This window comes from Lithobates pipiens, unplaced genomic scaffold (genome assembly GCF_037356315.1).
Source record: "Lithobates pipiens isolate NorthernLeopardFrog02 unplaced genomic scaffold, aLitPip1_a1.2 Scaffold_8, whole genome shotgun sequence".
Lineage (NCBI taxonomy): Eukaryota > Metazoa > Chordata > Amphibia > Anura > Ranidae > Lithobates > Lithobates pipiens.
This window is the reverse complement of record NW_027507903.1, coordinates 172,794,415-172,810,283: the sequence shown is the minus strand read 5'-3', so window position 1 is coordinate 172,810,283 and position 15,869 is coordinate 172,794,415. Positions and strand designations below refer to the sequence as shown.

At 42.4% G+C, this 15,869-nt stretch overlaps 1 protein-coding gene across 4 annotated transcripts in view; it reads left to right on the top strand.

The window, feature by feature from the left end:
- Positions 1 to 15,869, top strand: part of RELN (reelin) — a 651,259-nt gene that overhangs the window by 413,399 nt on the left and 221,991 nt on the right. For all 4 annotated transcript variants that reach the window (XM_077471873.1, XM_077471875.1, XM_077471874.1 and 1 more), the window contains exons 22-23: positions 5,811 to 5,923; positions 12,946 to 13,083. In XM_077471873.1, the coding sequence (XP_077327999.1) occupies positions 5,811 to 5,923; positions 12,946 to 13,083 (251 nt within the window). The remainder of the gene's footprint in view (positions 1 to 5,810; positions 5,924 to 12,945; positions 13,084 to 15,869) is intronic.

The following is a 15,869-nucleotide window of genomic DNA, read 5'->3' as shown; positions in this document are numbered from 1 at the left end:
CGTATATACTCGAGTATAAGCCGAGATTTTCAGCCTCTTTTTTGAGGCTGAAAGTGCCCCCTCGGCTTATACTCGAGTCACCGCTGTCTGACTGCTCGATCAGCGTATCGAGCAGACAGACGGCGGACATTAAAATTCAAAAGCCGCGCCTCCTTCTCCGCCTCCGCCTGTGATAGGCGGAACACTGAATTTCCCAGCAGTCAGTGTTCCGCCTATCACGGACATCCGCTCATTCTCATACTACGGACGAGTATGAGAGGATGTCCGTGATAGGCGGAACACAGGCTGCTGGGAAATTGAGTGTTCCGCCTATCACAGGCGGAGGCGGAGGCGCGGCTTTTGAATTGTAGAATGGCCGCCGAGAAGAGCAGCGATCCTGGAGCGGCGATCCATCGGCACGACACGGGACGGAGGAGGCACGGGACGGAGGAGGCACGGGACGGAGGAGGCTCGGGACGACGGCGGCTCGGGACGGAGGCTTGGGACACAGGTAGGCTGGACACACACACAAGGCTGCACGGACACACACACACACACACACACACACACACACACACACACACACACAGGGATGGATGGATGGATGGATACACACACACACACACACACACACACACACACACACAGGGATGGATGGATGGATGAATACACACACACACACACACACACACACACACACAGGGATGGATGGATGGATGGATACACACACAGGGATGGATGGACGGACACACACACAGGGATGGATGGATGGATGGATGGATGGACACACACACAGGGATGGATGGACGGACACACACACAGGGATGGACGGACACACAGGGATGGACAGCCATGTCTCACCCTCGGCTTATACACGAGTCAATAAGTTTTCCAGTTTTTTGGGGGTAAATTGGGGGCCTCGGCTTATATTCGGGTCGGCCTATACTCGAGTATATACGGTAATTAAATCTTCTCTAACATCTTACAAAATATAATTTTCAAAACGTTGGTACAGGTAGCATACATGTCTAATGAGGTTGCCAATCTGATGTAAATACACCTTGACAGGGACATTCTGTCAGGGTACGGTTACCATTTATTTTTTAGAAAGCTGAAGTAAAGTGAAGTTTTCCATTTCCACTATAGATGGTAGAAAAATAACTGAAAACATGCATAACTTCACTACCTAAATGAAAATTGTTTTTTTTTTCACTACCTAAATGAAAAACTGTATCTCAAACCCCATGAAAATTGATAGTATTGCACATTAACAGTCCTTAGATGTGGCAGCTTCATTCGTTTACCTTTTTACACTTTTTTTCCTTTTATTTGAATCTCGTATTCCTGCCAATAAAGCAGTTTACTTTTTTAATCTTTCAAATTTTGTTATTATGGCTGGTGTCCAAAAGAGCAAGCTCTCTTGCAGATGTATCATTTACAGGGATCAGACAAACCACCTAAAGCATGTATTACCCTAACACTTCATATGCCTGATATGTGGCTGCTGTAACATGTACTTGTAGGAGGAAATATCTTGTTTTTTTTGTATTGCTTCCTTTGTGTGAAATCCCTGGTGTTCCTGCTAGTCCCTCTGCTTTCCTATTAAAAACTGACGACACTAAGCAGGGGAGCACACCATGCTCAGCTCTCTAGCTATGTACATATATAATGTTTTGCCTTTCATTTCTATTTTAAACTGAATGGGTTGTTTTAAAGTGATCATTTACATTCACTTTAGCAATGACAGAGGTGCTTAAAATGATCAGTTTTCATTTATTTGTGTATGTTAAACCTTTGTCCCAAAAGGAAAAACAAAATTGTACTCTGTACATATAGTGTTAGTTGAAGTTTGGCTTCAGTATGTTAGTACAGTGCCTTGAAAAAGTATTCACACACCTTGAAATTTTCCACATTTTGTCATGTTACAACCAAAAATGTAAATGTATTTTATTGGGATTTTATATAATAGACCAACACAAAGGAGATTATTTACGAAAGGCAAATCCACTTTGCACTGCAAGTACACTTGAAAGTGCAGTCGCTCTAAATCTAAGGGGTAGATCTGAAATGAGTGGAAGCTGTGCTGATTTTATCATCCAATCAAGTGCAAGCTCAAATGCTGACTTTTATTTTCCTTGCATGTCCCCCTCGGATCTACAGCGACTTTAGTTCCAAGTGCATTTTCAAGTGCACTTGCAGTGCAAAGTGGATTTTCCTTTAGTAAATAACCCCCAAAGTCTCACATAATTGTGAGGTGGAAGGAAAATGATAAATGTTTTTCAATTTTTTTTACAAATAAATATTTGAAGAATGTGGCATGTATTTGACATTAAGCCCCATGAGTCAATACTTTGTAGAACCACCTTCCACTGTAATTACAGCTGCAAGTCATTTTGCACATCTAGAGAGTGAATTTTTTGCCCATTCTTTGCAAAATAGCTCATGCTCTGTCAGATTGGATGGATAGCGTCTGTGAACAGAAATTTTCAAGTCTTGCCACAGATTCTCAATTGGATTTAGGTCTGGACTTTGACTGGGCCATTCTAACACATGAATCTGCTTTGCTTTGATCTAAACCATTCCACTGTAGCTCTGACTGTATGTTTAGGGCCATTGTCCTCCTGGAATGTAAACATCCGCCCCAGTCTCAAATCTTTTGCAGACTTCAACAGGTTTTCTTCTAAGATTGCCTTGTGTTTGGCTCCATCCGTCTTCCCATCAACTCTGACAAGCTTTCCTGTCCCTGCTGAAGAAAAGTATCCCCACGACATTATGCTTCCACCACCATGTTTCACAGTGGGTATGGTGTGTTCAGGATGATGTGCAGTATTAGTTTTCCCCCCACACATAGCGTTTTGACCAAAGCACCTTCTTCCACATGTTTGCTGTGTCCCCCACATGGCTTCTTGCAAACTGCAAACGGGACTTTTTATGGTTTCTTTCAACAATGGCTTTCTTCTTGTCACTGTTCCATAAAGGCCAGATTTGTGGAGTGCACTACTGATATTTGTTTTGTGGGCAGATTATCTTACTTGAGCTGTGGATCTCTGCAGCTCCTCCAGAGTTACCATGGGCCTCTTGGCTGCTTCTCTGATGAATGCTCTCCTTGCTTGACCTGTTAGTTTAGGTGGATGGTCATGTCTTGGCAGGTTTACAGTTGTGCCGTACTCTTTCCATTTTCAAATGATGGAATGTATATGCTCTGTGAGATGTTCAAAGCTTGGTATATTTTTTTTAGTATCCTAACCCTGCTTTAAACTTCTCCACAACTTTATCCCGGACCTGTCTGGTGTCTTCCTTGGCCTTCATGATGCTGTTTATTCACTAAGGTTCTCGAAAAAAACTTCTGAGGGCTTCACAGAACAGATGCTGTATTTATACTGAGATTAAATTACACACAGGTGGACTCTATTTACTAATTATGTGATTTCTGAAAGCAATTGGTTCCCATAGATTTTAGTTAGGGGTATCAGAATAAAAGGGGGTTAAATACAAATGCACGCCACACTTTTCACATATTTATTTGTCAAAAAGAATTGAAAACCATTCATCATTTTCCTTCCACTTCAAAATGATGTGCCACTTTGTGTTGGTCTATCACATAAAATCCCAATAAAATACATTTATGTTTTTGGTTGTAACATGACAAAATATGGAAAAGTTCAAGGGGTATGAATACTTTTTCAAGGCACTGTATGCACCCCCATGCTTTTGTGCAAATGTGAACCCTCTCCTCCTTCATCCAGGGTGGAGGCGCTGTAATACAGAAGGTATTTTACTGGCCAGATCACCAGGTAAAAAGAGAGAGATAAGAGCCTAAAAAAAACTATTTAAGCCACCACATGATTGGTAAGCTGCAATATATGACATTTTTGGTTTTGAGTTTAATACTGCTTTAACTCACTTCATATCCCAGGATGAGTTCATACTGAGCAAGGCAGTATGTTAGGACTACATAACACCTCCCTGTCTTCCCAATAACAGGGGGAGCTATTTTGAAGTCCACAGAGACAGCAGGGAACAAGGCTAACTAATAACACTGAAGAAGCAGAGAGCACAGAAAGATATTAAATGGTTGGGAGAACAGCTACTTTTTTTTATTATTCACTTGTACAAATATAGTAAAACACTTTCAATGGTATACTTAACAGATCAAAATGGAGCAAGTAAGAGAAATTTAGTGTTGGCGTTTATGTACACTTTAATGTCAAATGGATTGTTAACATTGGAGTATAAGCAATAAAGACACATTGTTCAGTCTTTTTTTGGAACTTTTTCTCTAGTTTTATTTTATTAAACAATACATTTACCATCAAATATATCAACCTCATAGGAGGATATTTTGTACAGCATATGTGCATTTCAGATTAACAAATAGTAGAAGTACATCAAGAAGTGTCTTATGATTGCTGGAATCTGATATAATGATAAACATTATATATACAGTGAATCTGTGACCTGTGGAAAAAGAAATGGATTATCTGCTGCAAAACAGTGATGAAAAGTTTCTAAAACAAAATGTTGCAAAAACTTTATTTACATTTTAGTGAAAAGCAGGCCAAAGATTATGCAAGTAAGGAAAGAAATTTGCTCCGTTCCCCCATCAACAGTGGTGATGAAGGAATCCCTCCCACAGTGCTATTGTGTTCTGCCAGTGAGGGGAGCGAGGAGTCTTCCTTGCTGGCTGAACACAATGATTAGTATTGCCGGCTAAATCTGGCGGCACTAATCGTTTGGGAAAAACCAGACAGGCTGGTTGTACGCAAACCAATTAATCGACTTGTGTACAGCCAGTATGCCCATACATGAAACAAAGTTCATCTGGTCCCTGATGAACAGGACACATTTCCATCCATGTATGGTTCGCTTTAGACTGGTTGAAATCGAAAAATTGTAATCCATAGAAACATCAAGATATGTAAGTACCTATGCTATATTCAGGTGATTTGTTTAGTTTACTAAGTGACAGACCTCTTTTTAACTTTAAAAAATAATTACAGCAAGGCTTTGTTTCTCTTTACAAAGGAGAGGAATATGCATGCTTGGTCCCATTGAGCTTGCATTATCTCAAATTGGTCCTGATGACTGAGTGCTGATTAGAAAGCCTGCCACTTAATTACTTTTTGCCCCACCACCAGGTGTTTTCTCGATAAAAGGATAATAATGAACACAAATGACTTTTTGGGAACAAATTGACAAGCAAAGAACATTTTCAGCCAAAGAGGTTTTGATGTTGCTTACATCCTAATAATGGTTCACACTCAATCAGTGACAATATTTGGATGGCAGCATTAAGAGCTAAGAGCTGTGTTTACTCTTTTTGTGGTGAGCTCTGCCCTTGAAATATGGTCCCTTGTGAATTTTGGTAATAATGATGCTTATAATTTAATGTGACCGGGAAAAGAGCTGTGCTGGGTTTTTCAATTTATCCACATTTACAGGCTAAATAAAATGTGTCAAATGCTTCAACTTGTAAATAAGCGATGGAAAAGCATGAAAAAGCACCATAGAAACAGTAGCACTAGCCACGTGTCAAAAAGCTTTATTGCTACAACATGCAAATAATTCATAAGGAAGCTTCATTGTTACTATCACATCCTGAATCCTTAAATGTTTTGTTTCCAGGAGGTGTTAATTCAAATCACAGTTATAGATAATAACAGGTAAGATACAAGGGATTCACAGCACTAGCCAAAAGGGGTCAGAATCATAGAGGCGATTTTTCATTTAGCCTCTTTAATATCTGATTCAATAGAATTAAAAGGTGTGAAGAAAGGAAAAATAATATTACAGTTGATATTATTTTTTTAACATTTGACATTCCTTCTTAGGAATGTTTGCCAAGTATGCCAAGTTGCCAGGAGTTCACTTCTGCAAGCATCTATCATTCAAGAGAGTTCACTCATTGGAGAAGGATCACATTGCCTTTACCACAAAAGACCTGGTAGGTTTGCCATATTGAGCAATATTTACTAGTTTTAATTTTACTAACTACTTTTACTCTTCTTTGTATTTGTTTTTTCTCTATTTACCCTCATTAGTACAAATCCACTCCCACTTTTTTCATAACTTATTGTATCAGTTTAACTACCTTTTGGCTCTTTAATTTCCTTCTTTCAATTATTTTTTTTTAATTAAATTTCTTGTCTGGTAAATAATAAATATTGCATCTAAACATTTTGTTTTGTCATATGCATCAAGTAAACAGAGTTCGTTTTAGATATGTTCTGGTGTCTCCCTAACTTCTTTGTTATAATAAGCTCTTTACCAAACTCAGTAGCTCAATCTGAATTTTACACACACAAATGAATTGAATCATACAAGCGACCGATCCCCTCATGCCCCCTCCCTGCTCACATTCCATATCAGGCTTTAGGCTGGGGTCACACTGTTGCAAACGCAGACATTGCATGTGATTTGCATCGCATTGCTGAGCAGATCACATGCGTTGTATGTGCAATGCAAATTCAACCATGCAAACGGTATGGCTGAAATCGTATTTGCACCAAAAGGGTGCAGGACCCTTTTGTGGTCCGCAATGAAATGTGAACACTCATGCAATCCGATTCCTGTACCATTTGACAGTTCGCACTGTGATCTGTAAACCAATCTGGGGGTGTCATTAACTTTCTTTTGACGCCCATAGCGGTTCGCAGAGGGCAGTGTGAACTGCCTGCGAGTAACATGTGATGCGGGAACCCGCACTGGATTCGTGTTGGTTCCCGCATCGCATATATGTGAACACAGCTTCAAACTGTGGGACTGAGTCTGGGTCACGACAGAGTTTTTAAAAAAAAAAACAACAACAACTTCTGTTGTGCTTTTTCTTTATAAAACCCAGAATATTCTGGGAATCCATGTGTAGCCTGTATTAAATGGGTTTTTGTACCTTGTCCCATTTTATTTGTTTTTTGGTGGATTTCATAGACCCTGCTGGAGTAAAATTTAGCTTACCATCTAAGAGCAGCCAAAAACTGATTCTGTGCACTGTTTATGTTAATATAAAAGGGAAATTCAGTCACTCTTTTTGCAGTAATTGCCATCTTTGCATTTCTTTATTCTGTGAAGATTAACCACCTTCAGACCGGACCATTTTGCTGGTAAATGACCAGAGGTCTTTTTACAATTTGGCACTGCGCTGCTTTAACTGGTAATTGCGCGGTCATGCAATGTTGTACCCAAACAAAATTTGCGTCCTTTTCTTCCCACAAATAGAGCTTTCTTTTGATGGTATTTGATTGCCTCTGCGATTTTTATTTTTTTCTGGAATTTACGCAGCTTTTAGTTTACGACTGCCTATTTCATTTCTTGAGGTGCTAAAATGGCAGGGCAGTACAAAACCCCCCCAAATGACCCCATTTTGGAAAGTAGACACCCTAAGGAAATTGATAAGTGGCATGTTGAGCCCATTGAATATTTAATTTTTTTGCCTCAAGCGATTGAATAATGACAAAAAATAATTTTTTTTTTTTTTTTTTACACAAAGTTTTCACTAAATGATATATTGCTCACACATGCTATGGGCATATGTGAAATGACACCCCTAAATAAATTCTGCTGCTTCTCCTGAGTACGGGGATACCACATATGTGGGACTTTTTGGGAGCCTAGCCGCGTACGGGGCCCCAAAAACCAAGCACCGCCTTCAGGCTTTCTAAGGGCGTAAATTTTTGATTTCACTTCTCACTACCTATTACAGTTTTGAAGGCCATAAAATGCCAAGATGGCACAAAACCCCCACAAATGACCCCATTTTAGAAAGTAGATACCCCAAGCTATTTGCTGAGAGGCATTTTGAGTCCATGGAATATTTTATATTTTGCCACAAGTTGCGGGAAAATTACAAACTTTAATTTTTTTTTATTTTTTTTTCACAAAGTTGTCACTAAATGATATATTGCTCACACATGCTATGGGCATATGTGAAATGACACCCCAAAATAAATTCTGCTGCTTCTCCTGAGTACGGGGATACCACATATGTGGGACTTTTTGGGAGCCTAGCCACGTACGGGGCCCCGAAAACCAAGAACCGCCTTCAGGTTTTCTAAGGGCGTAAATATTTGACTTCACTCCTCACTACCTATTACAGTTTTGAAGGCCATAAAATGCCAAAATGGCACAAAACCCCCACAAATGACCCCATTTTAGAAAGTAGACACCCCAAGCTATTTGCTGAGAGGCATGTTGAGTCCATGGAATATTTTATATTTTGCCACAAGTTGCGGGAAAATTACAAACTTTTTTTTTTTTTTTTCTCACAAAGTTGTCACTAAATGATATATTGCTCACGCATGCCATGGGCATATGTGAAATGACACCCCAAAATGAATTCTGCTGCTTCTCCTGAGTACGGGGATACCACATATGTGGGACTTTTTGGGAGCCTAGCCGCGTACGGGCCCCCGAAAACCAAGCACCGCCTTCAGGCTTTCTAAGGGCGTTACAGTTTTGAAGGCCATAAAATGCCAAGATGGCACAAACCCCCCCCCCCCCAAATGACCCCATTTTGGAAAGTAGACACCCCTAAATTTAGGGGTACACTAGTGAGACTAGGTAATAAATGGCGGGTGCCCTGAAACTATAAAAAAAATAACTAACCAACCAGCGTCACCTGTAACAGTTATATGGTGATCACTGGTGAAAGGGTTAACTAGGGGGCAATCAGGGGGCTTTATGCGGTAGTATATGGGGGTCCCTGGCGCTATAAAAAGCTGCGGCGAACCTAAATACCTACCTGCCTAACTAGCGTCACCTGTGACACTAATACAGTGATCAGAAAAACGATTGCTTATTAGGCTGGGTTCACACTGGAGCGATGTGGGAACGCCACGAATGCGCGGCGGGTTCCCGCATCGCATGCCTCCCGGCGGCAGTTCACACTGCCCTATGCGAACTGCTGGGAGTGTCAGTGAAATGTTAATGACACCCCCAGATCAGTTCGCATATCGCAGTGCGATCTGCAAACTCGGATCGCATGGTGTGAACACCCATGCGATCCGATTCTGCTGCGGACCAAAAAAAGGGTCCCGTGCGAGTTTGCGGCGGGTGCGGCGGGTGCGACACGAATTCAGCCATACTATCTGTATGGCTGAACTCGAATCGCACAGAGATCGGATGTGATTTGCACTGCAGTGCGGTGCGAATCACATCCGTTCTCATAAACCGCTGCAATGTGAACCCAGCCTTAGTGACACTGGCGACGGGGGGTGATCACGGGGTTAAACCTTTATTGGGGGGGTTAGGGGGGTACCTTAGAACTAAAGGGGGCTAACCCTAACTGCCCTAACAGTTATTACAGTCACAAATGACACCCGCCGGGTGATCAGGGGGTTAAACCTTTATTAGGTAATAAATGGCGGGTGCCCTGAAACTATGAAAAAATAACTAACCAACCAGCGTCACCTGTAACAGTTATATGGTGATCACTGGTGAAAGGGTTAACTAGGGGGAAATCAGGGGGCTTTATGCGGTAGTATATGGGGGTCCCTGGCGCTATAAAAAGCTGCGGCGAACCTAAATACCTACCTGCCTAACTAGCGTCACCTGTGACACTAATACAGCGATCAGAAAAATGATCGCTTATTAGGCTGGGTTCACACTGGAGCGATGCGGGAACACCATGAATCCGCGGCGGGTTCCCGCATCGCATGCCTCCCGGCGGCAGTTCACACTGCCCTATGCGAACTGCTGGGAGTGTCAGTGAAATGTTAATGACACCCCCAGATCAGTTCGCATATCGCAGTGCGATCTGCAAACTCGGATCGCATGGTGTGAACACCCATGCGATCCGATTCTGCTGCGGGCCAAAAAAAGGGTCCCGTGCGAATTTGCGGCGGGTGCGACACGAATTCAGCCATACTATCTGTATGGCTGAACTCGAATCGCACAGAGATCGGATGTGATTTGCACTGCAGTGCGGTGCGAATCACATTCGTTCTCATAAACCGCTGCAATGTGAACCCAGCCTTAGTGACACTGGCGAGGGGGGGTGATCACGGGGTTAAACCTTTATTGGGGGGTTAGGGGGGCACATTAGAACTAAAGGGGGCTAACCCTAACTGCCCTAACAGTTATTACAGTCACAAATGACACCAATGCAAAAAAAAAAAAAAAAAAGCAATTGGTGTCACTGTGACTGGGGGGGCAGGGGTAATTGGGGGGTGATCGGGGGGTAAAGGGGGGGTGTGAGTGTGCCTGGCATGTTCTACTGTGTAGTGTAGTGCTTGTGCAACTCACCGATGCTCTCTCCTCGGTGCCGGAACGAAAAATACCGACACGGAGGAGAGAATACATCACTTCCTCTCCTGTGTTTACATTACAGGAGAGGAAGTGATGTCACGGGACATTTTCATTCGTCGGGAGCGATCGCGAGGGGGTGGCCATGAATGAATGGCCGTCCCCTCGTCCGGGATCGCTCCCGAACGAATACCGACCGCCACAGGCACCGGGCGGGGGCCCGATCGGGCCCCCGACCGGCGGGCAGGCAAGGACGTACATGTAAGCCCTTATGCCTGCCCGTGCCATTCTGTCGACGTACATTGTCGTGCGGCGGTCGGCAAGTGGTTAAGATTAATAGAATCCATTTTTCATCAATAATCAATAAGTCTTAATCTACACAGATGTGTTAATGTACAGTATGGGAAACATATATACACAGGGCTGTCTTTAGAAATCAAGGGACAGTGCAGTATAGAGCTGTGGAATACATGATATGTAGTAGAAGGAAAGTTCAGGGCAGTAAGCATTAGGTAGTGGTATGGCAGTCAGTGACCAGTACATAGTGACAGGCCAGTCAGTAAGCAGTACTTAGTGACAGGAGATTCAGTGAGCAGTGGATAGTGGCTGGGCAGTCAGTGAACCATATGTAGTGGTAGGGAAGTCACTGAGCAGTATAAAATAGTAGGGAGGCCAATGAGCACTATGTTGAGCAGTATGTAGTGGTAGGGCAATCAACGAGAATTATGTAGTGGTAGCGCAATCAATGAGGAGGTTGTAGTGGTAGGGTAGGGCAGTATTTTGTAGCAGGACCAATAGTGAGAAGTATGTACTTGCAGGGCATTCAGTGAGCAGTATGTAGTGGCAGTGCAGTCATTGAGTAGTATGTAGTGGAAGGGAAATCAGTGAGCAGAATGTAGTGGCAGGGCGGTCAGTGGGCAGTATGTAATGGCAGGGTGTGGTTAGTAAGCAGTATGTAATGGTAGGGTTATCAATGAGCAGCATGTAGTAGCAGGGCAGTCAATAAAAAGTATGTAGTTGGTCAGTCAACAAAAAGTATGTATTGACAGGGTAGGATAGGGTAGTATGTTGTAGCAGGAGGATCAGTGAACAGTATGTACTTGCTGGGCATTCATGAGCAGTATGTAGTGGCAGGGCTGTCAGTGAGCAGTATTTGGGGCAGGGTAGGGCAGTCTCTACTGGCAGGGCAGTCAGTGACCATTATGTAGTGGATATAGTGGCAGAGTAGAGCAGTATGTAGTGGAATGGTGGTCAGTGAGCAGTATTTAGTAGTGGGATAGTCAGTGAGCAGTATGTCAAACAATAGCAAAAGAAGGGTGCACCGACCTGGCGCATTACCAAAATAGATTATTACTCTAAGAAAAACAACAATGGTTGTACTCCCATACAAATGTAGTATAAAAGCATGTCACAGCACAGTCTGATGTTGACAGTCACCCTCGGGTCAGATGTAAAGGGCTGATGCTGTCGGAAGACCGGGTGGTATTAGGAATTGGTGACACGTTTCGAGGGAGAACCCTCTTTTCAGAGTGGTGATGCTTTTATACTAAATTTGTATGTAAGTACAACCATTGTTGTTTTTACTTAGAATAAAAGTCTATTTTGGTAATGCGCTAGGTCGGTGCACCCTTCTTTTGCTATTGTTTTACTGTTATAAAGGATACCTATTGTCCTAAGGAGGGCAGGGAGGCCTTTCACATAGAAGGACGTTACCTGTACTATGCATCCTGAGGCCCACTACGTGAGCACAGGAGAATTACTTTGAGTGAGCAGTATGTAGTTGTAGGGCAGTCAGTGAGCAGTTGTTGTGGTAGGGCAGTCAGTAAGCAATATGTAGGGGATCAGTCAGTGAGCAGTATGTAGCAATAGGGCAGTCAGTGAGAAGTATGTAGTGGCAGGGTGGTCAGTGAGCAGTATGTAGTGGCAGGATATGACAGTATACAGTGGCTGGGCAATTGGTGGGTAATATGTAGTGGCAGATCAGTCAGTGACAATATATAGTTGTGAGAAAGGACATTCAGTGAAAGGTATCTAGCTCAGATTGTGATGCAAGGGAAGATCCCCAGCTATCTGTGTGCAGTGTATAAGATAGGACAGGGCCCCTGGAGTGGAATAGGTGGGTGGAACCTGCTGAGGAAGTCTCTCCCCATCAGCCACTTACTGCACAGCTGGAGATGGAAAACTTTCAGGGCAGCTACCCCTGCTCCTTCTGCCCGTCTTCAATAGTAGAATCAGCCAGAATGAAGTGGCCACCTATGCAAGGAGGGGAGGTGCTGCCCATGCCCAGAACATGCCCACCACCTCTAACTGCCTGGGGAGAACTTGCTAAGTGCTCATAATCTGTCTGGAATGGTTAGAGAGCAACAGACAGTCCCCACCTGACCCAATGGGGACCAGGTCCAGTATGGGAGAACTGCCTGTACCCTCAATACACTTAACAGACAAAAGGGTTACAGAGAATACAGAGGATGGAGTAGTTAAAACCAGTTAAAAGTACACTTATCCTTTAATAATAACACATATCTTCCAGTTACTACTGGTGCATATTTTACACTTTCGTTTTATTATGAAACAGAGGTATTCTGCAGTGTTTGTGTATAATTGTCTTCTGGATGGACCACATGCTTTAAAATATTTTGTAATGCAAACTGATGTATAACATTTTTTTGTACATTAGTACACAGTACATATGATTTGCTTCTAATTAAAGTTGACTTTTGTCTGAAGGTCTAGTGCAACCCGCTTCCGCTGGAGCCAAAGATATTATACAGCTGAAGATGAGTGGGCTTTGGACAATATTTACATTGGACAGCAATGTCCAAACATGTGCAGTGGGCATGGCTGGTGTGATCACGGGATATGCAGGTAAAGGCACCAATTGAAAGAACACATTAGTCTCTTAACAAAACTGATGAATTTGTATACAAAAGTGTAGCGCTAATACAGACAAATAAACAGTGCAAAAAAATTGTAATACACTCAATCTAGTGATAATCTGCAACATACTGTATGTTGTACATTGGGTTGAAAATGATCACTAGATTGAGTGTATCATAGTTTTTTGCAGTGGTTATTTGTCTGTATTAGCACTACACTTTTGTACATATGTATCAGTACTGAGTATCAAAGTACAGTGTTAGCAGCTGGCAAATGTGTTGGTTAAAAAAAACAACAATCCAAGTTAACATATTTGAAGACACTGAGAGTGACATGTTTAACCAATGAAAATGGGATGATTTGTATATTCTACAGTCAAGCCTGCTGATGAATGGGGAGTGAACTGCTGTTTTTGGGTTGTACTATGCAGGCTTCCTATGAAAGTAGGGTCTTCAGCAGTATATTTTAGTAACTCTGAATACTATTTCTTAAATATTAAAAGCAATCACTGTCTTTTGCAAGATATAATAAATGTTCATGTTTTTGCAGGCAAAAAAATGTGCATTTTTTATTTCTTGCACAGGAGCCTGCAGAGCATTGCACCTGCAATCAGTGGATTGTGAGTACAACGTTGAGTTCCTGCAGACATACCTTTCCGTTTTATTTCCAAAACCTCTGTACAGGCTTTCTGTTAGAAAGATGGACGACATGTCAGTGGACTACGAGAGCGCTCATCAGCACCCTTGCAGTCCATTGAGAACTACAAGCCACCTGCCGCGGTGGGAGATAGAACTTTTAGTTTTTTACATTCACAGATTCCTTTGAATGAATGGTGCAGCTGTTCTGCCAAATTTTGAAATGCGGCAGTGGGTGCAGGGGAGAAGAACCCCCCCACCAGCTGTCACAGGGAAGGGGGTTGCAAGGACTGGAGCTGGAGCATGTTACATATTAAACCCAGGTGTAATGTGAAAAGTGCTCCAAAAGGGAAATGTAGCCTTTAATACTCTTTGGGTCACTGATCCAGAACAACCTCACAGAAAGAGAATTCAGAAATCCAGGTCTGCATATTTGTTTCAGGTTAGTGTTGAAGCCAATGGAGTCAGCATGATGACTAGGCTATTAGCACTTTCAGAACTGAAGGTCAGAAAAGGCATCTTGCATATTAACTTCAGTACAGGTTGCCACGAAAAATGTGAAGCAGATCTTACATGAAATATAAAACATGTATCGACCTGTATCAAATCCGGGTACTTCAGTAGATGGGCAGATTAGCAGCTTAGGTTTTAGGGCAGACATCTGAGCTGTATAAGATTTGTTATGCCGGGAGGACAATAAAAGCCAATCAGCAGGTAAAGTGTTTAATTGAATCTATAGTGTTTGACTTGATAATACATTATATTTGTTCTTCATAACAGAAACCTCATTTTGGTAGAAGTAATCAAGAGTGCAACTAAAACAGGGCCTCATAGCAAACTTTCAATGGGCCCCTTCAGCAAACTGAAAAAACCCCATAATTGAACACCCTTATTATCTCAGGCACGTGACACAGGCCCTAAGCTACAACATATATTGTTTTAAATATATTGCCTCCCTTTGGCAGCAGCATTTCCTAAACTATCAAAAGTCTGTCACAGAGCAGCATTACTGATTTACCGAGCATCCAACAACCTGCAGGAAAAAAGAAACACTGAAAAGAAGTTCCGCTGTCTAGCATAAAAACTTTAAATTAACAATGGTTTTAAGTTTGAGGAATAATTCTGCCTTATGTGGGTGCTCAGTAAAAGAAAAAAGATTCCTTAACAAAGATCCATTGTCTCCACCTCATCCCTTTAAACACGAACACATATGAATTACACAGGTTCTGAGGCTAATTTAATGCAGTAAAGGTACTAAGTGAGGTTAATTACCACCTCAATTAGCCACAGAACCTGTGTAATTAAAGGGATTGTAAAGTCTCATGGGTTTTCACCTTAATGCATTCTATGCATTAAGGGGAAAAACCTTCTGTGCTGCAGCTGCTCCCAGAGCCCCCCTTTAACTTACCTGAACCCAATCGTTCCAGTGACATGCACAAGGCCAGCGACTCCAGGCGCTGTCTCAGGTCCTCATTGGATATATTAATAGCAGCAGGAGCCATTGGCTTCTGCTGCTGTCAATCAAATCCAGTGACAAGGGAGCCGGGGATGGGGCCCAGTCCTGCTGTCTGTGTCAATGGAATGGAAGCAGCAGCAGGACTCGTGGGTGTGCCCCTACGGGTGCCCCCTTGGGGGCACCCGATGAAGAGCAGGAGCCAAGAGTGCTGCTGGGGCACCCCAGAAGAGGCGGATCAAGGCCGCTCTGTGCAAAATCCTTGCACAGAACAGGTAAGTATGACATAAAAAAAAAAACCTTTAAAAAGATGAGATGGTAACCTTAGTCTCCATGCTTTATTTTGCTGAGAAATCACTACGAAAAAAACACCCCCTGGCACTTCTGGCTGTAATGTTAAAGAAGGGCAGATGATTCATGTAGCATTTATTTCCTGGAATACATCTTCCCTTAGCTCAGGCATGCATGCAGAGGAGTGAGCTTAGCTGGGAAAACCCCTCCACTTCGACTCCCTTTGTGAAGACTACTGGGATGTATGCTATCATTTGCCTAGACAAGAAACCAGGAAGAACCTGAAAAAAAAAAAAACAAGTTTAAAACAAGTAAATAATATATACCTTCCCATCTATTTACTAATGCTAGCAGCATAAGGATTAAAAATGATCAATGTTGATTGGGAGAGTGAA